The 26,131-nt window shown below is 46.0% G+C and overlaps 1 protein-coding gene across 5 annotated transcripts in view; it reads right to left on the reverse strand.

Annotated features, from left to right (window-relative positions):
• Window positions 1-25,823, reverse strand: part of LOC110516548 (palmitoyltransferase ZDHHC3-A) — a 30,701-nt gene extending 4,878 nt beyond the window's left edge. The window contains exons 1-9 of one of the 5 annotated variants that reach the window (XM_090216145.1): window positions 25,290-25,514; window positions 21,580-21,641; window positions 21,239-21,334; window positions 20,336-20,522; window positions 18,373-18,497; window positions 12,324-12,420; window positions 10,932-11,013; window positions 6,287-6,417; window positions 2,968-3,382 (exon numbers count right to left, since the gene is read on the reverse strand). In XM_090216145.1, coding sequence (XP_090072271.1) covers window positions 3,218-3,382; window positions 6,287-6,417; window positions 10,932-11,013; window positions 12,324-12,420; window positions 18,373-18,497; window positions 20,336-20,522; window positions 21,239-21,334; window positions 21,580-21,599 — 903 coding nt within the window. In that variant the 5' untranslated portion in view covers window positions 21,600-21,641; window positions 25,290-25,514 and the 3' untranslated portion in view covers window positions 2,968-3,217. Of the gene's footprint in view, window positions 1-2,967; window positions 3,383-6,286; window positions 6,418-10,931; window positions 11,014-12,323; window positions 12,421-18,372; window positions 18,498-20,335; window positions 20,523-21,238; window positions 21,335-21,579; window positions 21,642-25,289; window positions 25,515-25,599 lie in introns of those variants that run through there. The other 4 variants (XM_090216148.1, XM_090216134.1, XM_090216116.1 and 1 more) reach the window with 4 other exon arrangements.
• Between the last annotated feature and the right edge of the window lie 308 nt (window positions 25,824-26,131).

Here is a 26,131-nt window from a genome sequence, read left to right on the forward strand (position 1 = left end):
AGTAGCGCATTACTTTTAACCAGGGCCCCAATAGAAAGTAGCACACTACTTTTAACCAGGGCCCCAATAGAAAGTAGCGCATTACTTTTAACCAGGGCCCCAATAGAAAGTAGCACACTACTTTTAACCAGGGCCCCAATAGAAAGTAGCGCATTACTTTTAACCAGGGCCCCCAATTTTTTTTTTTTTTTATTTTTTTTTATTTCACCTTTATTTAACCAGGTAGGCTAGTTGAGAACAAGTTCTCATTTGCAACTGCGACCTGGCCAAGATAAGGCATAGCAGTGTGAACAGACAACACAGAGTTACACATGGAGTAAACAATTAACAAGTCAATAACACAGTAGAAAAAAGGGGAGTCTATATATACATTGTGTGCAAAAGGCATGAGAAGGTAGGCAAATAATTACAATTATGCAGATTAACACTGGAGTGATAAATGATCAGATGGTTATGTACAGGTAGAGATTGGTGTGCAAAAGAGCAGAAAAATAAAAATAAATAAATAAAAACAGTATGGGGATGAGGTAGGTGAAAATGGGTGGGCTATTTACCAATAGACTATGTACAGCTGCAATAGAAAGTAGCGCACTACTTTTAACCAGGGCCCCAATAGAAAGTAGCGCACTACTTTTGACCAGGGCCCCAATAGAAAGTAGCGCACTACTTTTGACCAGGGCCCCAATAGAAAGTAGGGCACTACTTTTAACCAGGGCCCCAATAGAAAGTAGGGCACTACTTTTAACCAGGGCCCCAATAGAAAGTAGCGCACTACTTTTAACCAGGGCCCCAATAGAAAGTAGTGCACTACTTTTAACCAGGGCCCCAATAGAAAGTAGCGCACTACTTTTGACCAGGGCCCCAATAGAAAGTAGTGCACTATAGAGGGAATAGGGTGCCAGTTGGAGACGCGAGCCTCAGTTAGGTGACAGTCCTCCTCAACAACCATCCATTCAAACTAAAAACAGCAGAAAGTCAAAGGGAAGATACAGATGAAGAACAAATGACATAACGGACCGGTTTCCCCAGACACAGATGACACCTCGTCCACGACTCAAAAGCGTCATCAAGAGAGATTGAAAGAGATTTGTTTTATTATTCTAGGACTTTAAAAAAATGTAATCTGTGTCTGTCTGGGAAAACGGGTCCAATTAAGTTGTTTTCTTCAAGCATACAAAAAGATCACAGGAGACAAAGGAACCTTTATAAACTCCGCTGATCGATAAATCTCAGGAAAAGTGCATATCTGTCGTGATTTAGGACGTGTTGCTTGATATATTTCGATGCTGATATTGTAGTACTACTACTGTATAATCCGTTTTGTTGGTTAATATTTTAGTATTTAGTAAATACTCCCCTTCTAATTTTACTTCGCAAAATATATTTCAACTTGTTTAGTTCGTTTTGTGAATCACGACCTTCTGGTTTACACGTCTCCAAAAATAACTCAAATTCACAACATAAAAACGTAAATTCTGGAGAAAACTACAGAATAAATAAAAAACCTTTGTCTTTTACATGCAGAACTTGGCACACATAGAAATGAGAAAGATCAAATGAGTCAACCGCCAACTTTTACACAAATATTCTGAAACAACATGTTGTTTTCTTGTTCCCAAAGAAGAATAAACTTTAAAAATGAGCAGCATGTAGACATTAACTTTCTTTAAAAACACAAGAAAATAGGAGTGTTTAAGAAAAGTAAGAGGGCTAACCTACTGATCCTCAACACCACTATACTTCCACCTGGCTTTTAAAAGCCTCTCCAAACGGTCAAGTGTACAGGCCTAGTGGTGTTCCTCTGTGCTGGGTTAGTTATGTATCAGAGAAGAATAATCACAAGGCAGGAGGGAGGGAGGGGTTCAGTTTTTGACTGACAGGAGGACGGAAGGTAGCCTGAGTGCCAGATCGGTTTGTGCTATTATGCCAACTCCTGACTTGGACATGGTAGCGCCAACAAACTGGCACTCGGAGAGAGAAGCGACACAGAGAGAGGGGGAGGAGAGAGAAGGGGGAGGGAGAGACACAGAGAGGGGGGGAGGAGAGACAGAGAGAGAGGGGGGGAAAGACACAGAGAGAGGGGGAGGAGAGAGAAGGGGAGGAGAGAGAAGGGGGAGGGAGAGACACAGAGAGAGGGGGAGGGAGACAGAGAGGTGGGGGGGGAGAAGGGGGAGGGAGAGACACAGAGAGAGGGGGGAGGGAAAGACACGGAGAGGGGGGGAGAGAGAGAGGGGGGTTGGAGAGAGACGGGGAGGAGAGAGACACAGAGGGGGGAGAGACACAGAGAGAAGGGAGAGACGACACAGAGAGAAGGGAGAGACACAGAGAGAAGGGAGAGACACAGAGAGAAGGGAGAGACACAGAGAGAAGGGAGAGACACAGAGAGAGGGGGAGGAGAGAGACGGGGAGGAGAGAGACAGAGAGAGGGGGGGGAAGACACAGAGAGAAGGGAGAGACAGAGAGAGGGGGAGGAGAGAGAAGGGGGAGGGAGAGACACAGAGAGAGGGGGAGGAGAGAGAAGGGGGAGGGAGAGACACAGAGAGAGGGGGAGGGAGAGACACAGAGAGAGGGGGAGGGAGACACAGAGAGAGGGGGAGGGAGACACAGAGAGAGGGGGAGGGAGACACAGAGAGAGGGGGAGGGAGACACAGAGAGAGGGGGAGGGAGACAGAGAGAGGGGGAGGGAGACAGAGAGAGAGGGGGAGGGAGACACAGAGAGAGGGGGAGGGAGACACAGAGAGAGGGGGAGGGAGACACAGAGAGAGGGGGAGGGAGACACACGGAGAGGGGGGGAGGGAGACACACGGAGAGGGGGGGAGGGAGACACACGGAGAGGGGGGGGTTGGAGAGAGACGGGGAGGAGAGAGACACAGAGAGGGGAGGAGAGAGACAGAGGGGGGACAGAGGGGAAAGTGATTCATAAAACCAGAACAAATCAACAGCATACATAAGAGTGAAAAACAGGCACGTTTGAAACGTTTTATAATAGATATATTTTTCTCTGCAACTCCACTTGACTTTTGTTCCCAAGCAACATAAAAACACACTGTGGCAATATAGAAGTGATGAAGTTGTTCAGAGTTATGAGGGATTACAATCACGTTCAGCATCGTCAAGGAGTGTTGGGGAGGAGAGTCAGGGTGAGGTGGAGGGATGGGGTGGTTGGTGTTAACACACCTCTGTCTCAGAGTCTGTTTGTCCCCCCGGGTGGCTAAGCTCAGACCACATACTGGTAGGATTCAGCCTTCCCATGAGCCTTCCCAGGTTGGGTCAACGGGATAAACCAGAATATGGAGAAGGGGTGTCCAAATACCGCCTTCGTGTTCATCCACTTAGTTTTTTTACCCCATCTTCTCTCCTCCTTTTTCAACTGTTCTATGCCCTGGAAAAACGAGACACAACCAAACTTCAGTGTGCTGTGAACCAATCAAACTTCTTCCTCCCTGATTGACATTCTGACTGACGAATCACAGGACCCCCCTTTGCTTTTTTCCTTTTGATTTAAAACCACTCTTTCAAATCTAAAGTTACAAAGTGGCCACAGGCTAATGTACAGACTAAATGACCATAGGCTAATGTACAGACTAAATGACCACAGGCTAATGTACAGACTAAATGACCACAGGCTAATGTACCGACTAAATGACCACAGGCTAATGTACCGACTAAATGACCACAGGCTAATGTACAGACTAAATGACCACAGGCTAATGTACCGACTAAATGACCACAGGCTAATGTACAGTGCATTCGGAAAGTATTCAGACCCCTCAACTTTTTCCACATTTTGTTACATTACAGCCTCATTCTAAAATGAATAAAATAAAAATCCTCAATCTACACACAATACCCCATAATGACAAAGCAAAAACAGGTTTAGAAGTTTTATGCAAACTCAAATATCACATTTACATAAGTATTCAGACCCTTTACTCAGTACTTTGTTGAAGCACCTTTGGCAGCGATTACAGACTCTAGTCGTCTTGGGTATGATGCTACAAGCTTGGTACACCTGTATTTGGGGAGTTTCTCCCATTCTTCTCTGCAGATCCTCTCAAACTCTGTCAGGTTGGATGGGGGGGGCGTTGCTGCACAGCTATTTTCAGGTCTCTCCAGAGAAGTTAGATCGGGTTCAAGTCCGGAATCTGGCTGGGCCACTCAAGGACTTTCAGAGACTTGTCCCGAAGCCACTCCTGCGCTGTCTTGTCTGTGTGCTTAGGGTCGTTGTCCTGTTGGAAGGTGAACCTACGCCCCAGTCTGAGGTCCTAAGTGCTCTGGAGCAGGTTTTCATCAAGGATCTCTCTGTACTTTGCTCTGTTTATCTTTCCCTCGATCCTAACTAGTCTCCCAGTCCCTGCTGCTGAAAAACATCAACACAGCATGATGCTGCCACCACCACCATGCTTCACCTCCCTGACCAAGGCCCTTCACCGCTTGGCATTCAGGTCAAAATAGTTCAATCTTGGTTTCATCAGACCAGAAAATCGTGTTTCTCATGATCAGAGTCATTTAGGGGCCTTTTGGCAAACTCCAAGTGGGCTGTCTTGTTGCCTTTTACTGAGGAGTGGTTTCCGTTTGCCCACTCTACCATAAAGTGCTGATTGGTGGAGTGCTGCAGAGATGGTTGTCCTTCTGGAAGGTTCTCCCATCTCCACAGAGGAACCCTTGAGCTCTGTCAGAGTGACCATCGGGTTCTTGGTCACCTCCCTGACCAAGGCCCTTCTCCCCCGATTGCTCAGTTTGGCCAGGCATCCAGCTCTAGGAAGAGTCTTGGTGGTTCCAAACTTCTTCCATTTAAGAATGAAGGAGGCCACTGTGTTCTTGTGGACCGTCAATGCTGCAGGAATGTTTTGGTACCCTTCCTCAGATCTGTGCCTCGACACAATCCTGTCTCGGAGCTCTACGGACAATTCCTTCTACCTCAAGACTTGGTTTATGCTCTGACATGCACTGTCAACTGTGGGACTTTATATAGACAAGTGTGTGCCTTTCCAAATCATGTCCAATCAATTGAATTTACCACAGGTGGACTCCAATCAAGTTGTAGAAACATCTCAAGGATGATCAATGGAAACAGGATGCACCTGAGCTCCATTTTGAGTCTCATAGCAAAAGGTCTGAATATTAAATGTAATTAATTTCTGATTTTTTTAATGAGGGATTTAAAAAAAATTTTTAAATCCATTTTAGAATAAGGCCGTAACGTAACAAAATGTGGAAAATGTCAAGGGGTCTGAATACTTTCTGAATGGAATGTATTGACTAAATGTCAACACACTGAGGTCTAATGAACATCCTTCCCCACTTGAGGCTCCATGAGAGAGAATTCAGCCATAGAAAATGTAACTTCTAGGAATACAACCCGGCCCCCCGACTACGACCACCCGGGCCCCCGACTACTCCCACCCGGCCCCCGACTACGCCCACCCGGCCCCCGACTACGCCCACCCGGCCCCCGACTACGCCCACCGACTACGCCCACCCGGCCCCCAACTACGCCCACCCGGCCCCCGACTACGCCCACCCGGCCTGAAGTTGCAGACAAAAAATATGTTAGAGCAAGAAAGCAGAGTTAGTTTAGTTAGAGTTTTAAAGCACTAAACGTTGTACAGGCATGCACACAGAGAGGTCTACAGTCTACTATAGAACACACAGAGAGGTCTACAGTCTACCATAGAACACACAGAAAGGTCTACAGTCTACCATAGAACACACAGAGAGGTCTACAGTCTACCATAGAACACACAGAGAGGTCTACAGTCTACTATAGAACACACAGAAAGGTCTACAGTCTACTATAGAACACACAGAGAGATCTACAGTCTACTATAGAACACACAGAGAGGTCTACAGTCTACTATAGAACACACAGAGAGGTCTACAGTCCAATTTTCAGGACACGAAGTGAACATTTCCACTCAAAGTGGAAGTTAGGATTCACCTCTGTACGGGTAAGCTGCTGTAGAGAGGTTAAGGTTCATAGGTCATACATAAGAGTAGATAAGCACCGAAGCAACAGCAGTTGGGGAGCAGACTTGGCTTAAATACATTGGGTCAAATACTTGGCAGGTGCACTTGATGAAGTTTGCCCGTACAAATGGAATAGGCCTAGCTGAAACGCCAAATGGAATAGTCCCAAAAGTGCAAAACTCCACCCTGCACATCGGTCAAGCTACATAAAGCACACCTAAAGCATTTTGACATAACATGATGCATTTAATCCAGGTCTGATGAAGAGGAGGAGGGTGAAGGGGAGGAAGAGAGGAACACGTTTCGTCTTACGTACCGTCTCGTCTGTACAGATGGAATGGACCTGAGTCCCGAACATCACAGAGGTGAAGATGAGGAAGAGGAGGGCCTCAAAGCACAGGAGGATGAGGAGGATGACGGTCGCAGGAGGTGAGAAGGAACTGCACTCTGGGAGTTGGAGTTCGGGAAGGGGAGGGGGGGAGGGACACGTTTACACTCACAGCACAATGGAAGCAACATTTCTAGACGGGTCTAAGCAGCTGGATGCTAAGCAGCTGGATGCTAAGCAGCTGGATGCTAAGCAGCTGGATGCTAAGCATGTTGTACATCACAGTCTTATCAGATAGATGACTGGGACGATGCCAAAGGTGAATAAAGATGTCGGGATTCAGTTATGACGTCATTGTTTTAGCACCATCTACAGAGTTTTTTAAAAACTACGGCACCGCGACATGGGTCAATGTGCCAATAAACCTTTGGGGCTTTTCAAACGGAACAATATGCAGAGTTTATATCACACACACAGACAGTCAGTCGTACACTAACTGAGCAACATACTGTGGCACTGCGGAGCTATACACTACGTGGAAACAAGGCGAGCTTCTGGGAATAAACTACCTTCACAGAACGAACGTGCACAGCGCAGTGCCCAACAGAGCGGCCGCGCACAGCGCAGTGCCCAACAGAACGACCGCGCACAGCGCAGTGCCCAACAGAGCGGCCGCGCACAGCGCAGTGCCCAACAGAACGACCGCGCACAGCGCAGTGCCCAACAGAGCGGCCGCGCACAGCGCAGTGCCCAACAGAGCGGCCGTGCACAGCTCAGTGCCCAACAGAGCGGCCGCGCACAGCGCAGTGCCCAACAGAGCGGCCGCGCACAGCGCAGTGCCCAACAGAGCGGCAGCGTACAGCGCAGTGCCAGTGACCAGAAGGAATACTGGAGTGTCAGGAAGTACAAGACGTCAAACTAAAAAGGACTCTCCTTTATGACTTTACTAGAGGAAGATTAACTAGGAGAGTTACTGGATCAGTTTCTCCATGAGATGAGCGGGTATTGAACAGTTTCCCATGAGATGGGTGGGTATGGATCAGTTTCCCATGAGATGGGTGGGTATGGATCAGTTTCCCATGAGATGGGTGGGTATGGATCAGTTTCCCATGAGATGGGCGGGTATGGAACAGTTTCCCCATGAGATGGGCGGGTATGGAACAGTTTCCCCATGAGATGGGCGGGTATGGAACAGTTTCCCCATGAGATGGGCGGGTATGGAACAGTTTCCCCATGAGATGGGCGGGTATGGAACAGTTTCCCCATGAGATGGGCGGGTATGGAACAGTTTCCCCATGAGATGGGCAGGTATGGAACAGTTTCCCCATGAGATGGGCGGGTATGGAACAGTTTCCCCATGAGATGGGTGGGAATTGAACAGTTTCCCCATGAGATGGGTGGGTATTGAACAGTTTCCCATGAGATGGGTGGGTATTGAACAGTTTCTCATGAGATGGGTGGGTATTGAACAGTTTCCCCATGAGATGGGTGGGTATTGAACAGTTTCCCCATGAGATGGGTGGGTATTGAACAGTTTCCCCATGAGATGGGTGGGTATTGAACAGTTTCCCCATGAGATGGGTGGGAATGGATCAGTTTCCCCATGAGACGGGTGGGTATTGAACAGTTTCCCCATGAGATGGGTGGGTATTGAACAGTTTCCCCATGAGATGGGTGGGTATTGAACAGTTTCCCCATGAGATGGGTGGGTATTGAACAGTTTCCCCATGAGATGGGTGGGTATTGAACAGTGTCCCCATGAGATGGGTGGGTATTGAACAGTGTCCCCATGAGATGGGTGGGTATTGAACAGTTTCCCCATGAGATGGGTGGGTATTGAACAGTTTCCCCATGAGATGGGTGGGTATTGAACAGTTTCCCCATGAGATGGGTGGGTATTGAACAGTGTCCCCATGAGATGGGTGGGTATTGAACAGTTTCCCCATGAGATGGGTGGGTATTGAACAGTTTCCCCATGAGATGGGTGGGTATTGAACAGTGTCCCCATGAGATGGATGGGTATTGAACAGTTTCCCCATGAGATGGGTGGGTATTGAACCGTTTCCCCATGAGATGGGTGGGTATTGAACAGTTTCCCATGAGATGGGTGGGTATTGAACAGTTTCCCCATGAGACGGGTGGGTATTGAACAGTTTCACCATGAGACGGGTGGGTATTGAACAGTTTCCCCATGAGACGGGTGGGAATGGATCAGTTTCCCCATGAGACGGGTGAGTATTGAACAGTTTCCCCATGAGATGGGTGGGTATTGAACAGTTTCCCCATGAGATGGGTGGGTATGGAACAGTTTCCCCATGAGATGGGTGGGTATGGAACAGTGTCCCCATGAGATGGGTGGGTATGGAACAGTTTCCCCATGAGATGGGTGGGTATGGAACAGTTTCCCCATGAGATGGTGGGTATTGAACAGTTTCCCCATGAGATGGGTGGGTATTGAACAGTTTCCCCATGAGATGGGTGGGTATTGAACAGTTTCCCCATGAGATGGGTGGGTATTGAACCGTTTCCCCATGAGATGGGTGGGTATTGAACAGTTTCCCCATGAGATGGGTGGGTATTGAACAGTTTCCCATGAGATGGGTGGGTATTGAACAGTTTCCCCATGAGATGGGTGGGTATTGAACAGTTTCCCCATGAGATGGGTGGGTATTGAACAGTTTCCCCATGAGACGGGTGGGAATGGATCAGTTTCCCCATGAGACGGGTGGGTATTGAACAGTTTCCCCATGAGACGGGTGGGTATTGAACAGTTTCCCCATGAGACGGGTGGGTATTGAACAGTTTCCCCATGAGATGGGTGGGTATGGAACAGTTTCCCCATGAGATGGGTGGGTATTGAACAGTGTCCCCATGAGATGGGTGGGTATGGAACAGTTTCCCCATGAGATGGGTGGGTATGGAACAGTTTCCCCATGAGATGGGTGGGTATGGAACAGTTTCCCCATGAGATGGGTGGGTATGGAACAGTGTCCCCATGAGATGGATGGGTATGGAACAGTTTCCCCATGAGATGGGTGGGTATTGAACAGTTTCCCCATGAGATGGGTGTGTATTGAACAGTGCCCCCATGAGATGGATGGGTATTGAACAGTTTCCCCATGAGATGGGTGGGTATTGAACCGTTTCCCCATGAGATGGGTGGGTATTGAACAGTTTCCCCATGAGATGGGTGGGTATTGAACAGTTTCCCATGAGATGGGTGGGTATTGAACAGTTTCCCCATGAGATGGGTGGGTATTGAACAGTTTCCCATGAGATGGGTGGGTATTGAACAGTTTCCCCATGAGACGGGTGGGAATGGATCAGTTTCCCCATGAGACGGGTGGGTATTGAACAGTTTCCCCATGAGATGGGTGGGTATTGAACAGTTTCCCCATGAGATGGGTGGGTATGGAACAGTTTCCCATGAGATGGGTGGGTATGGCCTCATCTGAAATACTTCAAACTTCTTAGGGATAGGGGGCACTATTTTCACGTCCTGATGAAAAGCGTGCCCAAAGTAAACTGCCTGCTACTCAGGCCCAGAAGCTAGGATATGCATATAATTGGTAGATTTGGATAGAAAACACTCTAAAGTTTCTAAAACTGTTAAAATAATGTCTTTGAGTATAACAGAACTGATTTGGCAGGTGAAAACCCGAGAACAAACCATCCAGGAAGATTTTTTGTTTTTAGCTCAATGTCTTTTCAATTGGTTTTCTATGGGAAGCTCGATTTAATAGGAACCTGGCTGCAGTTCCTATGACTTCCACTGGATGTCAACAGTCTTTAGAAATTGGTTGATGTTTTTCTTTTGAGAAATGAGGAAGTAGAGCTTTTCTTTGTGAGTGTCAAGCCAAGTGGACTCTTCTCTTTGGTGCGCGTGAACTGGAACAGGCTTCACGTTGTATTTATCCGGTATTGAGCACGGTATATTCCGTCTTAAATTTGATCGATTATTTACGTTTTAGGATACCTGAGGTTGGATTAGGAACGTTGTTTGAAATGTTTGGACCAACTTTACAGGTAATTTATTAGATACTTTCTAGTCATGTTGGAACCAGTGTATTTCTGAATCAATAAATTCACATTTTTGGGACATAAAGAAGGACATTATTGAACAAAAACATAATTTGTGATGTTTCTGGGACATTTTGGAGTGCCAATAGAAGAAGATCTTCAAAAGGTAAGGCATTAATTATATCGCTATTTCAGACTTTTGTCGCACACCTGCCTGGTTGAAATCTGATTTATGTGATTGCATGCGGAGCGCTGTCCTCAGATAATCGCATGGTCTGCTTTCGCCGTAAAGCCTTTTTGAAATCTGACACGGCGGCTGGATTAACAAGAAGGTAAGCTTTATTTCGATGTATAACACTTGTATGTTTTATGAATTCTTATTTTGAGTATTTCTGTTTTTGAATTTGGCGCGCTGCAATTTCACTAGATGTTGTCAAATCAATCCCGTTAACGAGCGGGAAGGGATCACTAAGAAGTTAAGAACACAACCAGAGACCATTGTTATGGTTGACAGGAGCTGAATGAAAGATCATTGTGTTATCATGAGCTCTACATTAAACCAATGAGAAGCCAGGTTAAATTTTTTTTTTTTTTTAAAGTCAAAAGCACTTACTTGTCCAATCATCTTCAAAGCAGTACAGGAAGTGGAAGACCACCATCACCAGAGAGTGGAGGGAGATGAGTGCAATGTACATCTGGAACACACAGACTCATGGTAAGACCGGGTACTACGGAACAGTTTCCCATGAGATGGGTGGGTATAGAACAGTTTCCCCATGAGATGGGTGGGTATGGAACAGTTTCCCATGAGATGGGTGGGTATTTAACAGTTTCCCTTGAGATGGGTGATATGTAACAGTTTCCCCATGAGATGGGTGGGTATGGAACAGTTTCCCCATGAGATGGGTGGGTATGGAACAGTTTCCCCATGAGATGGGTGGGTATTGAACAGTTTCCCATGAGATGGGTGGGTATTGAACAGTTTCCCCATGAGATGGGTGGGTATGGAACAGTTTCCCCATGAGATGGGTGGGTATTGAACAGTTTCCCCATGAGATGGGTGGGTATTGAACAGTTTCCCCATGAGATGGGTGGATATGGAACAGTTTCCCCATGAGATGGGTGGATATGGAACAGTTTCCCCATGAGATGGGTGATATGGAACCGTTTCCCATGAGATGGGTGGGTATTGAACAGTTTCCCCATGAGATGGGTGGATATGGAACAGTTTCTCCATGAGATGGGTGGGTATTGAACAGTTTCCCCATGAGATGGGTGATATGGAACCGTTTCCCATGAGATGGGTGGGTATTGAACAGTTTCCCCATGAGATGGGTGGATATGGAACAGTTTCCCCATGAGATGGGTGGGTATGGAACAGTTTCCCCATGAGATGGGTGGGTATGGAACAGTTTCCCCATGAGATGGTGATACGGAACAGTTTCCCCATGAGATGGGTGGGTATGGAACAGTTTCCCCATGAGATGGTGATACGGAACCGTTTCCCATGAGATGGGTGATATGGAACCGTTTCCCCATGATATGGGTGGATATGGAACCGTTTCCCCATGATATGGGTGGATATGGAACCGTTTCCCATGATATGGGTGGATATGGAACCGTTTCCCATGAGATGGGTGATATGGAACCGTTTCCCCATGATATGGGACAGTTTCCCATGAGATGGGTGGGTTTTGAACAGTTTCCCATGAGATGGGTGGGTATGGAACAGTTTCCCCATGAGATGGGTGGGTATGGAACAGTTTCCCCATGAGATGGGTGGGTATGGAACAGTTTCCCCATGAGATGGGTGGGTAGGGAAAGTAGTTACACAAACTCTAAGTCATTTTCAGGGCATTTGACAACTTAAAAACATCTTAATTCCTAACTTTCCAATAGGTAGTGTGTTTTGGCTACTGGTCTGTGTTATTGCAGCAGGCTGAAGGTGTAATGGTGTCTAACAGTATGGAACGTTCTAGTATGTGAAGTATAGACTGGTACGTACTGTGAAGAGCACAAAGAACTTCTGGTTGTTCTCTCCCACACAGTTGTTAACCCAGGGACAGTGGTGGTCCATCTTCCTTATGCAGCGCTTACACACACTAGTATGGAGAGGGAGAACTAATTACACACACTAGTATGGAGAGGGAGAACTAATTACACACACTAGTATGGAGAGGGAGAACTAATTACACACACTAGTATAGAGGGGAGAGAGAACTAATTACACACACTAGTATGGAGAGAGAGAACTAATTATACACACTAGTATGGAGAGAGAGAACGAATTACACACACTAGTATGGAGAGAGAGAACTAATTACACACACTAGTATGGAGAGAGAGAACTAATTACACACACTAGTATGGAGAGAGAGAACTAATTATACACACTAGTATGGAGAGAGAGAACTAATTACACACACTAGTATGGAGAGAGAGAACTAATTATACACACTAGACAGTGTCAATCAGGGTTACTCTACCTGTAGTGTTCTCTGGGACAGTGTCAATCAGGGTTACTCTACCTGCAGTGTCCTCTGTTCTCTGGGACAGTGTCAGTCAGGGTTACTCTACCTGTAGTGTCCTCTGGGACAGAGTCAGTCAGGGTTACTCTACCTGTAGTGTTCTCTGGGACAGTGTCAATCAGGGTTACTCTACCTGCAGTGTCCTCTGTTCTCTGGGACAGTGTCAGTCAGGGTTACTCTACCTGTAGTGTCCTCTGGGACAGAGTCAGTCAGGGTTACTCTACCTGTAGTGTTCTCTGGGACAGTGTCAATCAGGGTTACTCTACCTGTAGTGTTCTCTGGGACAGTGTCAGTCAGGGTTACTCTACCTGCAGTGTTGTCTGTTCTCTGGGACAGTGTCAATCAGGGTTACTCTACCTGTAGTGTTCTCTGGGACAGTGTCAATCAGGGTTACTCTACCTGCAGTGTCCTCTGGGACAGTGTCAGTCAGGGTTACTCTACCTGCAGTGTTGTCTGTTCTCTGGGACAGTGTCAATCAGGGTTACTCTACCTGTAGTGTTCTCTGGGACAGTGTCAGTCAGGGTTACTCTACCTGTAGTGTTCTCTGGGACAGTGTCAATCAGGGTTACTCTACCTGTAGTGTTCTCTGGGACAGTGTCAGTCAGGGTTACTCTACCTGTAGTGTTCTCTGGGACAGTGTCAGTCAGGGTTACTCTACCTGCAGTGTTCTCCGGGACAGAGTCAGTCAGGGTTACTCTACCTGCAGTGTTCTCTGTTCTCTGGGACAGTGTCAGTCAGGGTTACTCTACCTGTAGTGTCCTCTGTTCTCTGGGACAGTGTCAGTCAGGGTTACTCTACCTGTAGTGTTCTCTGGGACAGTGTCAGTCAGGGTTACTCTACCTGCAGTGTTCTCTGGGACAGTGTCAGTCAGGGTTACTCTACCTGTAGTGTTCTCTGGGACAGTGTCAATCAGGGTTACTCTACCTGCAGTGTTCTCTGTTCTCTGGGACAGTGTCAGTCAGGGTTACTCTACCTGTAGTGTCCTCTGGGACAGTGTCAGTCAGGGTTACTCTACCTGTTGTGTTCTCTGGGACAGTGTCAGTCAGGGTTACTCTACCTGCAGTGTTCTCTGTTCTCTGGGACAGTGTCAGTCAGGGTTACTCTACCTGTTGTGTTCTCTGGGACAGTGTCAGTCAGGGTTACTCTACCTGTTGTGTTCTCTGGGACAGTGTCAGTCAGGGTTACTCTACCTGCAGTGTTCTCTGTTCTCTGGGACAGTGTCAGTCAGGGTTACTCTACCTGTAGTGTTATCTGGGACAGTGTCAATCAGGGTTACTCTACCTGTAGTGTTCTCTGGGACAGTGTCAGTCAGGGTTACTCTACCTGTTGTGTTCTCTGGGACAGTGTCAGTCAGGGTTACTCTACCTGTAGTGTTCTCTGGGACAGTGTCAGTCAGGGTTACTCTACCTGTAGTGTTATCTGGGACAGTGTCAATCAGGGTTACTCTACCTGTAGTGTTCTCTGGGACAGTGTCAGTCAGGGTTACTCTACCTGTTGTGTTCTCTGGGACAGTGTCAGTCAGGGTTACTCTACCTGCAGTGTTCTCTGGGACAGAGTCAGTCAGGGTTACTCTACCTGCAGTGTTCTCTGTTCTCTGGGACAGTGTCAGTCAGGGTTACTCTACCTGTAGTGTTCTCTGGGACAGTGTCAGTCAGGGTTACTCTACCTGCAGTGTTCTCTGGGACAGAGTCAGTCAGGGTTACTCTACCTGTAGTGTTCTCTGGGACAGAGTCAGTCAGGGTTACTCTACCTGCAGTGTTCTCTGTTCTCTGGGACAGTGTCAGTCAGGGTTACTCTACCTGTAGTGTTCTCTGGGACAGTGTCAGTCAGGGTTACTCTACCTGTAGTGTTCTCTGGGACAGTGTCAGTCAGGGTTACTCTACCTGTAGTGTTCTCTGGGACAGAGTCAGTCAGGGTTACTCTACCTGTAGTGTTCTCTGGGACAGAGTCAGTCAGGGTTACTCTACCTGTTGTGTTCTCTGGGACAGTGTCAGTCAGGGTTCCTCTACCTGCAGTGTCCTCTGTTCTCTGGGACAGTGTCAGTCAGGGTTACTCTACCTGTAGTGTTCTCTGGGACAGTGTCAGTCAGGGTTACTCTACCTGCAGTGTTCTCTGGGACAGAGTCAGTCAGGGTTACTCTACCTGTAGTGTTCTCTGGGACAGAGTCAGTCAGGGTTACTCTACCTGTAGTGTCCTCTGTTCTCTGGGACAGAGTCAGTCAGGGTTACTCTACCTGCAGTGTTCTCTGTTCTCTGGGACAGTGTCAGTCAGGGTTACTCTACCTGTAGTGTCCTCTGTTCTCTGGGACAGAGTCAGTCAGGGTTACTCTACCTGCAGTGTTCTCTGTTCTCTGGGACAGTGTCAGTCAGGGTTACTCTACCTGTAGTGTTCTCTGGGACAGTGTCAATCAGGGTTACTCTACCTGCAGTGTCCTCTGTTCTCTGGGACAGTGTCAGTCAGGGTTACTCTACCTGTAGTGTCCTCTGGGACAGAGTCAGTCAGGGTTACTCTACCTGTAGTGTTCTCTGGGACAGTGTCAATCAGGGTTACTCTACCTGTAGTGTTCTCTGGGACAGTGTCAGTCAGGGTTACTCTACCTGCAGTGTTGTCTGTTCTCTGGGACAGTGTCAATCAGGGTTACTCTACCTGTAGTGTCCTCTGGGACAGAGTCAGTCAGGGTTACTCTACCTGTAGTGTCCTCTGGGACAGTGTCAATCAGGGTTACTCTACCTGTAGTGTCCTCTGGGACAGAGTCAGTCAGGGTTACTCTACCTGTAGTGTTCTCTGGGACAGTGTCAATCAGGGTTACTCTACCTGTAGTGTCCTCTGGGACAGTGTCAATCAGGGTTACTCTACCTGCAGTGTTCTCTGTTCTCTGGGACAGTGTCAATCAGGGTTACTCTACCTGTAGTGTCCTCTGGGACAGAGTCAGTCAGGGTTACTCTACCTGTAGTGTCCTCTGGGACAGTGTCAATCAGGGTTACTCTACCTGTAGTGTCCTCTGGGACAGAGTCAGTCAGGGTTACTCTACCTGTAGTGTTCTCTGGGACAGTGTCAATCAGGGTTACTCTACCTGTAGTGTCCTCTGGGACAGTGTCAGTCAGGGTTACTCTACCTGTAGTGTTCTCTGGGACAGTGTCAGTCAGGGTTACTCTACCTGCAGTGTTCTCTGGGACAGAGTCAGTCAGGGTTACTCTACCTGCAGTGTTCTCTGGGACAGAGTCAGTCAGGGTTACTCTACCTGCAGTGTTCTCTGGGACAGTGTCAGTCAGGGTTCCTCTACCTGCAGTGTTCTCTGTTCTCTGGGACAGTGTAAGTCAGGGTTCCTCTACCTGCAGTGTTCTCTGGGACAGTGTCAGTCAGGGTTACTCTACCTGTAGTGTTCTCTGGGACAGAGTCAGTCAGGGTTACTCTACCTGTAGTGTTCTCTGGGACAGAGTCAGTCAGGGTTACTCTACCTGTTGTGTTCTCTGGGACAGAGTCAGTCAGGGTTACTCTACCTGTTGTGTTCTCTGGGACAGTGTCAGTCAGGGTTCCTCTACCTGCAGTGTCCTCTGTTCTCTGGGACAGTGTCAGTCAGGGTTACTCTACCTGTAGTGTTCTCTGTTCTCTGGGACAGTGTCAATCAGGGTTACTCTACCTGTAGTGTTCTCTGGGACAGAGTCAGTCAGGGTTACTCTACCTGCAGTGTTCTCTGGGACAGAGTCAGTCAGGGTTACTCTACCTGCAGTGTTCTCTGGGACAGTGTCAGTCAGGGTTACTCTACCTGCAGTGTTCTCTGGGACAGAGTCAGTCAGGGTTACTCTACCTGTAGTGTTCTCTGGGACAGTGTCAATCAGGGTTACTCTACCTGCAGTGTTGTCTGTTCTCTGGGACAGTGTCAATCAGGGTTACTCTACCTGTAGTGTTCTCTGGGACAGAGTCAGTCAGGGTTACTCTACCTGTAGTGTTCTCTGTTCTCTGGGACAGAGTCAGTCAGGGTTACTCTACCTGTAGTGTCCTCTGTTCTCTGGGACAGTGTCAGTCAGGGTTACTCTACCTGCAGTGTTCTCTGTTCTCTGGGACAGTGTCAGTCAGGGTTACTCTACCTGTAGTGTTCTCTGGGACAGTGTCAATCAGGGTTACTCTACCTGTAGTGTTCTCTGGGACAGAGTCAGTCAGGGTTACTCTACCTGCAGTGTTCTCTGGGACAGAGTCAGTCAGGGTTACTCTACCTGTTGTGTTCTCGGTTCTCTGGGACAGTGTCAGTCAGGGTTACTCTACCTGTAGTGTCCTCTGGGACGTAGTCAGTCAGGGTTACTCTACCTGCAGTGTTCTCTGTTCTCTGGGACAGTGTCAGTCAGGGTTACTCTACCTGTAGTGTCCTCTGGGACAGAGTCAGTCAGGGTTACTCTACCTGCAGTGTTCTCTGGGACAGAGTCAGTCAGGGTTACTCTACCTGCAGTGTTCTCTGTTCTCTGGGACAGTGTCAGTCAGGGTTACTCTACCTGCAGTGTTCTCTGTTCTCTGGGACAGTGTCAGTCAGGGTTACTCTACCTGCAGTGTTCTCTGTTCTCTGGGACAGAGTCAGTCAGGGTTACTCTACCTGCAGTGTTCTCTGGGACAGAGTCAGTCAGGGTTACTCTACCTGCAGTGTTCTCTGTTCTCTGGGACAGTGTCAGTCAGGGTTACTCTACCTGCAGTGTTCTCTGTTCTCTGGGACAGTGTCAGTCAGGGTTCCTCTACCTGTAGTGTTCTCTGGGACAGTGTCAGTCAGGGTTCCTCTACCTGTAGTGTCCTCTGGGACAGTCCTACCATTCAAAGAGATGTGCCGAGTCATCCTACCTACAGTGATGTGCTGAGTCATCCTACCTACAGCGATGTGCCGAGTCATCCTACCTACAGCGATGTGCCGAGTCATCCTACCTACAGCGATGTGCCGAGTCATCCTACCTACAGCGATGTGCCGAGTCATCCTACCTACAGCGATGTGCTGAGTCATCCTACCTACAGTGATGTGCTGAGTCATCCTACCTACAGTGATGTGCTGAGTCATCCTACCTACAGCGATGTGCCGAGTCATCCTACCTACAGCGATGTGCTGAGTCATCCTACCTACAGCGATGTGCTGAGTCATCCTACCTACAGCGATGTGCCGAGTCATCCTACCTACAGCGATGTGCCGAGTCATCCTACCTACAGCGATGTGCTGAGTCATCCTACCTACAGTGATGTGCCGAGTCATCCTACCTACAGTGATGTGCTGAGTCATCCTACCTACAGCGATGTGCTGAGTCATCCTACCTACAGCGATGTGCTGAGTCATCCTACCTACAGCGATGTGCCGAGTCATCCTACCTACAGCGATGTGCTGAGTCATCCTACCTACAGCGATGTGCTGAGTCATCCTACCTACAGCGATGTGCTGAGTCATCCTACCTACAGTGATGTGCCGAGTCATCCTACCTACAGTGATGTGCTGAGTCATCCTACCTACAGAGATGTGCTGAGTCATCCTACCTACAGTGATGTGCTGAGTCATCCTACCTACAGTGATGTGCCCGGTCAGGCTTGATGCTGCAGCACTTGGGACACTTGTACACCACCTGTCCCGGCTTCAGCTGAAGACTCTCGATGTACTCTTTAGTGGCGTTCCCTGTTGGCACAGCTCCCTTTAGGACAGACAGAGCAGTGAGTTGACTTGATGACTTATCGTGACTCACCTGTTGGCACAGCTCCCTATAGGACAGACAGAGCAATGAGTTGACTTGATGACTTATCATGACTCACCTGTTGGTGAAATGGGGTCTACTGTTGCAGTGGTCAGGCAGTGTTATAGAATGTTGATGTGCTTTAAGTTGAAGATGGTGCATTACTGTATTGGCTGCAGTCTTGCGAGCTCTGACCCAACTTTGCTATTTTTTTTTTAAAACTTATGATCGACAAGAACTTTTGATCATCAGATCGGCAGTTAATGACCTCAATTCCGGCTTCAACATCGACTCATCTGCCCTGGGATATTTGCGTAATTCCGACCCAATTTTTTAGGCTATCCCAAGAGAAAACGTAGGCAGGAGAAGGGAGCACTCGCGAGATTAAAGCAAATAGAAAACTGGCAACCTCTGACCTCTTAAATTGTGGATTTTCTATCAACAGGACTCTCGTAACCGCAATTTTCTGGGCTTTTCTGAAACTTCAGGACAAGGTAACAACACACAAGCTTGTGTGAATGATTTGTCCCAAATTACAATGCTTCAAGTTTTTGGGTTAAATATTTAGGACCAACTTATTCCTTGCCACCCATTCTGAAACGAACTGCAGCTCTTTGAGTGTTGCAGTCATTTCAGTTTCTGTAGTAGCTGACGTGTATAGTCATCCGCATTCATTGACACACTGGCTCTACTCAAAGCATGTCGTTAGTAAAGATTGAAAAAAGTAAGGGGGCCTAGACCGCTGCCCTGAGGAATTCCTGATTCTCTCTGGATTAAATGTTGGAGAGGCTTCCATTAAAGAACACCCTCTGTGTTCTGTTAGACAGGTAACTCTTTATCCACATTATAGAAGAGGGTGTAAAGCCATAACACATACGTTTTTCCAGCAACAGGCCCTGGAACGGACCCGGTATATAGCGAACTTACTTTCTCAAGTTCTTCTCATTTTTATTTCTCGTGATTTTTTTTGTTGTTTTCTAGTACTACTGCATTGTTGGGAAAGAGCCAGCAAGAAAAGGCATTTAACAGTACTAGTACAACTGACAATAACAAGGAGATACAGGTAACGAGTTCAAACAGGTGCAGTTAATACAGGTAATGAGTGCAGAACAGGAGGGCTTCTTAAAGAAAAACTAACAGGTCTGTGAGAGCCGGAATTCTTACTGGTTGGTAGGTGATCAAATACTTATGTCATGCAATAAAATGCAAATTAATTACTTAAAAATCATACAATGTGATTTTCTGTTTTTTTTGTTTTAGATTCCATCTCTCACAGTTGCAGTGTACCTATGATAAAAAAATTACAGACCTCTACATGCTTTGTAAGTAGGAAAACCTGCAAAATCAGCAGTGTATCAAATACTTGTTCTCCCCACTGTATGTGTGAGTGCGGTCGTGTTCAGTTAGGCACAAAACAGGAGGGAAACGTTTTGAAACTAATAAAGAGGCCGCCACTACCTGAACGTATCCCAACAACAACAACACTCCTCTTTTCCTTTAAACTGTTTCAAAACGTTTTGAAACTAATAAAGAGGCCGCCACTACCTGAACGTATCCCAACAACAACAAAACACCTCTTTTCCTTTAAACTGTTTCAAAACGTTTTGAAACTAATAAAGAGGCCGCCACTACCTGAACGTATCCCAACAACAACAACACTCCTCTTTTCCTTTAAACTGTTTCAAAACGTTTTTTCTACGTACGGTGTTGTGCCCGAATGAACACAACCCAGACAACGCCAGCATGTCAAGTGTTCAGTCAGCGCAGTGTGTATAGTGTGTTCAGTTTGAACAACTCACAGGGTCGGTGCACATGGCCCTGAAGTGAGAGGCGAGAGCCAGGAAGGCCAGAGTGTTGAACACAGTCCCGTTGACTAAGCTATAGGTCAGGTTTTTAGAAGGCAACAGCATGACGAAGAGCACGACAAACTCAGCATAGAACACCAACATCCAGGTGATAACCCCGCACACGATGCCACACGCGTCCCTGAATGAACGGATAAAATCATTTTATTACACACATTTTAAAAATACATAAAGTAAATTTTAAAGAAACTTTCAAATATATCATTAATTATTTTTTATGAAGTCAGCTGACTCATTTCCATTCTGGTGCTCGTTATCACCAGGTGGGCAGCTAGAATGGACAACCTGGGTAAGACATGCTGTGCACATCAAAAAAAGTACTTCCTATTCAATACAAATCAGAAAATACAGACAATATAGGCGCAAACACAAATACATAATCACCTAGACAACTCCAGGTCAGTAATCCAGTGATCTACCATGATCTCTCATTACAAAGACTTAGGTTTAGGGCATTTCTGGAAGATTCCTGGAATTACGTTGAAATAAGCAAGAAAATCCAGGAATCCTCCAACCCGGGATTTCTGGGAAACTTGGGAAAGTTACCCTTTCAACGGGCGCTAACGCCACGGTCTAGCAACCCAAACGTTGCATTATGGACAACTATGTTTACCGTGTGGCTCAGTTGGTAGAGCACGCTAAACGCCACGGTCTAGCAACCCAAACGTTACATTATGGACAACTATGTTTACCGTGTGGCTCAGTTGGTAGAGCACGCCGCTTGCAAAACCAGGGTTGTGGGTTCGAGTCCCACGTGGGACCGGTACGAAAAACCTAAGTCACTCTGGATAAGAGAATCTGCTATGAAAAAGGACCAAAATGTGTAAATCTAACTACCTGATAAACCACATGCCGCTGGGGATGTGCTGGGAGACGGGGACACACGGCTGCTCAGTCTGCAGGCAGGCAGCCTGCCTCTCCACATCCCTGCACCTGAACAACAACACCTTATTCATTCATACCTGCTGTACCAAATACATCTTGCTTTACACACATGGGTCTTTCCTTAGACCGCCGCGCCACTCAGGAGTCCTATCATCGTAATGACATGAAAACAATGGGCAGATTATTATCAATGACTGATCAACAGCTGTAACAAGTTGTCCAGTGTCGGAAATCCTCACTGGTACCCTAGCTTCTAGAAAAGACCCACAGGCCCCGTAGTCACACAAACAGACCTGTGCACCGGGCTCTTCATCGTACAGACTCAGGATGGGGCCCGCCTCACAGTCACCGCATGCTGTGGGCAGAAAGGGTAGAAGAAGAAGTGGTACGACAGTAAGAAAATACTGGCACATTCAGTGTACACTTCAGTAGAGATGGAATACTGTAACACTGTACATTTACCCCATAATGAAAAAAGTGAAAACATGTTCTTACAATTTTTTGCTCATTTAATTGATCATTTAATTGATCATTTAATTGATAAAATGATTTACAACCGAGTCAATACATGTTTGAATCACCTTTGGCAGCGATTACAGTCTTTCTGGGTCTAAGTCTAAGAGCTTTGCACACCTGGATTGTACAATATTTGCACATTTTTTATTTTTACAATTCTTCAAGTTCTGTCAAGTTGGTTGTTGAACATTGCTAGACAGCCATTTTAGTCTTGATAGAGATATATATATATATATATGTTGTTTTTTTTTCAAGACGATTAAGTCAAAACTGTAACAAGGTCACTCAGGAACATTCAATGTCGTTGTGGTAAACTACTCCAGTGTAGATTTGGCCTTGTTGTTAGGTTATTGTACTGCTGAAAAAGGTGAATTTGTCTCTGTGTCTTGGAAAGCAGACCGAACCAGGTTTTCCTCAAGGATTTTGCCTGTGCTTAGCTCTATTCTATTATTTATTTTTTTTTATCCTAAAAAACCTCCCTAGTCCTTGCCGATGACAAGCACACCCATAACATGATGCAGCCACCACCATGCTTGAAAATATGAAGTGGTACTCAGCAACACGTCATATTTATTTATTTTATTTAACTAGGCAAGTCAGTTAAGAACAAATTCTTATTTATTTATAATGATGGCCTACCAAGAGGCGAAAGGCCTCCTGCGGGGACGGGGGCCTGGGATTAAAAATAAAAATAAATAAATACATGCAAATTAATTACTTAAAAATCATACAATGTGATTTCCTGGATTTTTGTTTTAGATTCCGTCTCTCTCAGTTGAAGTGTACCTTTGATAAAAAAAAATTACAGACCTCTACATGCTTTGTAAGTAGGAAAACCTGCAAAATCGGCAGTGTATCAAATACTTGTTCTCCCCACTGTAAATATAGGGCAAACCACACATTACGACAAGAGAGGCAACACAACATGGAGACCTAAGACAACATAGCAAGGCAGCAACACAACATGGAGACCTAAGACAACACAGCAAGGCAGCAACACAACATGGAGACCTAAGACAACATAGCAAGGCAGCAACACAACATGGAGACCTAAGACAACATAGCAAGGCAGCAACACAACATGGTAGCAGCAACACAACATGGTAAAAGCATTATTGGGCACAGACAACAGCACAAAGGGCAAGGAGGTAGAGACAACAATACATCACACAAAGCAGCCACAACGGTCAGTAAGAGTGTCCATGATTGAGTCTTTGAATGAAGAGATTGAGATAAAACTGTCTCGTTTGAGTGTTTGCTGCAGCTTGTTCCAGTCGCTAGCTGCAGCGAACTGAAAAGACGAGCGACCCAGGGATGTGTGCTTTGGGGACCTTTAACAGAATGTGACTGGCAGAATGGGTGTTGTATGTGGAGGATGAGGACTGCAGTAGATATCTCAGATAAGGGGGAGTGAGGCCTAAGAGGGTTTTATAAATAAGCATCAACCAGTGGGTCTTGCAACGGTTATACAGAGATGACCAGTTTACAGAGGAGTATAGAGTGCAGTGATGTGTCCTATAAAGAGCATTGGTGGCAAATCTGATATTGGATTTGCCCACAACATTACTTTTTGTGCTGAATACAAAGGGTTAACTGGTTTGCCACCTTTTTTGCCAGTATTACTTTAGCGCCTTGTTGCAAACAGGATGCATGTTTTGAAAGATTCTTATTCCGTACAGGCTTCCTGTCTTTTCACTCTTTCAATTAGATTAGTATTAAGGAGTAACTAATGTACAATGTTGTACTCCTATCACAGCCATTAAACTCTTAACAGTTTTAAAGTCACCATTGGCATCATGGTGAAATCCCAGAGTGGTTTCCTTCCTCCCCGGCAACTGAGTTAAGAAGAAACGCCTGTATCTTTGTAGTGGCTGGGTGTTTTGATATACCGTCCAGAGTGTAATGAATAACTTCACCATCCTCAAAGGGATATTCAATGTCTGCTTTTTTTTAACCCATCAACCAACAGGTGCCCCTTCTTTGTGAGGCATTGGAAAACCTCCCTGGTTGTTTTGTGATTGAATTTCACTGCTCGACTGAGGGACCTTAGAAATAATTGTATGTGTGCGGGGTACAGAGATGAGGAAGTCATTCAAAAATCATGCTAAACACTATTATGGCACACAGAGTGAGTCCATGCAACTTATGTGACTATTTAAGCTTACCATAACAAAGAGGTTAAATACTCATTGACTCAAGACATTTCAGCTTTAAAAAAAAAACAATTTGACTGACATTATGGGGTATTGTGTGTAGGCCAGCGCCACAAAATCTCAATTTAATCTGTTTAAAATTCAAACTGTAACAACAACAAAAATGTGGGAAAAGTCAAGGGGTGTGAATACTTCCTGAAGGTACTGTACATGCACTTTATCTACAGTACCTAATGTCAATCCAACTACTAGCCTAATTTGCTGTTAGTGTAAACATTGGAAACTTTAGTCAAGATGGAAAATCTACCAGAAAACAAAAACCAAGTGATCCATGAGAACATAAAATGATTGTTCTGTGTGTCAGATGACCACTCAAGCGTGTCCAGCGCACACAATCACCTCATGGCAAAAAATACTGTATGCAGCAGAGCAGTGTTTGTTTGCATCCCAAATGGTACCTCATTTCCAATATAGTACACTACTTTTGTCCAAAGCTCTATAGGCTGTGGTAAAAAAAATAATAATAGTGCACTAAATAGGGAACAGTTTGTCATTTGGGACACATATCCTGACTCAGTAGTATCACGGGCTCTATGTAAACGGAAATACTGCTGTGCTGGCTGAGCATTTACCCCTCACTGTGATGCCAATGACAAATTCGACCTGAGGATAACAGACACCAGGACATCTGACTTCTGTCATTTTCTGACGAAAGACTGTGCCTCCTAGTTACCTAATAAGACAAACTTATTTATACAAACATACCCATATTAGCTGCTACACACACACACACACACACCTGTGATTAGATCACTGGAGGTGATGGGGACCATGGGGGTGATGGTGAAAACCAAAGTAAAGGGCATCACTGTCGCAATATTGTAGCTGGCTTGGCCTGTGCAGAATGTCCCACGACCCTCCCACCCACCACCATCATGCTGCTAAAAGATGCGACAGTTTGGTTGGAAAGACGAACTAGCCACTAGCTAACGTTTACAAGCCAGATGTTTTGTAAGCTACGTTAATGTTTTTTTTTTTTTAACTAACTGGCTAGTTTATGTGGGTTAGTTTGCGGTTTTCCTTTGAGTTAAACGTAGCTAACGCGTTAGAGATAGCTAACGATATGTAAAACAGAACAGCTCGTCATATACATCATTGTTATTTAACTACATAATCAGATCATATTAATTTAACAGCCGGGTAGCTAACCGCGTAAACAAATAATACTGGCTGTAGTTAGCTAATTAGCTAGCCATCTCACTACCTGGCTGGAAATGCGAGCTAGCCAACGTTAGCTTACCTAGATAGCCAACGGTAACTAGTAGCTCATTTACCTGTCTTCAACATAGACTTGTCATGATGCGAGACTCCAGGAAGAGAACTTTGTTTAAAAAAATGATCTGAAAACAAACTGTGGTAAATGAGCTAAAACCTCGTACAAAATAGGCATGAAATGACTCCTGGTGAATCCACAGCGGAGGAACTGTCAACACCGTCCTCTCTCTCTTCCATCGAGGCGGAGAGTCACTAGTGACTCAACATTGATTCACTGGTAACTCAACATTGAGTCACCATCAATCGATTCTTTGTAAAAACAATAAATCATTAAAAAAAAAGTCAATTTTGAAAGGGCTTTACCTGTACCTGTTTTTTTCCTGTACAACTGTGGTGCTGAAGTGTATAATTAAAATGTAAAAACTTGATCGCATACAACCACCGAATTTTTCCTAATATGTGTTGCGCATTCTACATAAACATGAACTTCACTTGGCACATTCACGCTGAGTTGAGCAACACAAGGTTGTATTATAAAGAGGTGTTGGAAGAAGTCACGTCTTCCCAGTCCGGTGGCCAGGCGTAGGAGCGGTGAGGGGGTGTTTTGGTTTCATGGGTGCAGGGTTAGTGGGTTGTGCAAAATACATTATTTATTTTTTTACCGTGCACATTTCCCTTTTCATTAAAATATATTTAATCAATAATGTGGAATTATTAACATTCTGAATTGAGAAAGGCAGCAATACAAAAAAAGCCTCAAGTCTTCCGGAAATTCACACGAAGAAGAAGAAGTGGCGCTGGCCAATGGCTGAAGAGAAGGTTCTGTTTCGCTGATCTGTAGGCGGTGGTCGTTTTTAACCGCTTCTCGTGGCTTGTTTGGTTTTATTGTTTAATTGAATGT

This window comes from Oncorhynchus mykiss, chromosome 2 (assembly GCF_057628025.1).
Source record: "Oncorhynchus mykiss isolate SJ-2025 chromosome 2, ASM5762802v1, whole genome shotgun sequence".
In the NCBI taxonomy this organism is placed as follows: domain Eukaryota; kingdom Metazoa; phylum Chordata; class Actinopteri; order Salmoniformes; family Salmonidae; genus Oncorhynchus; species Oncorhynchus mykiss.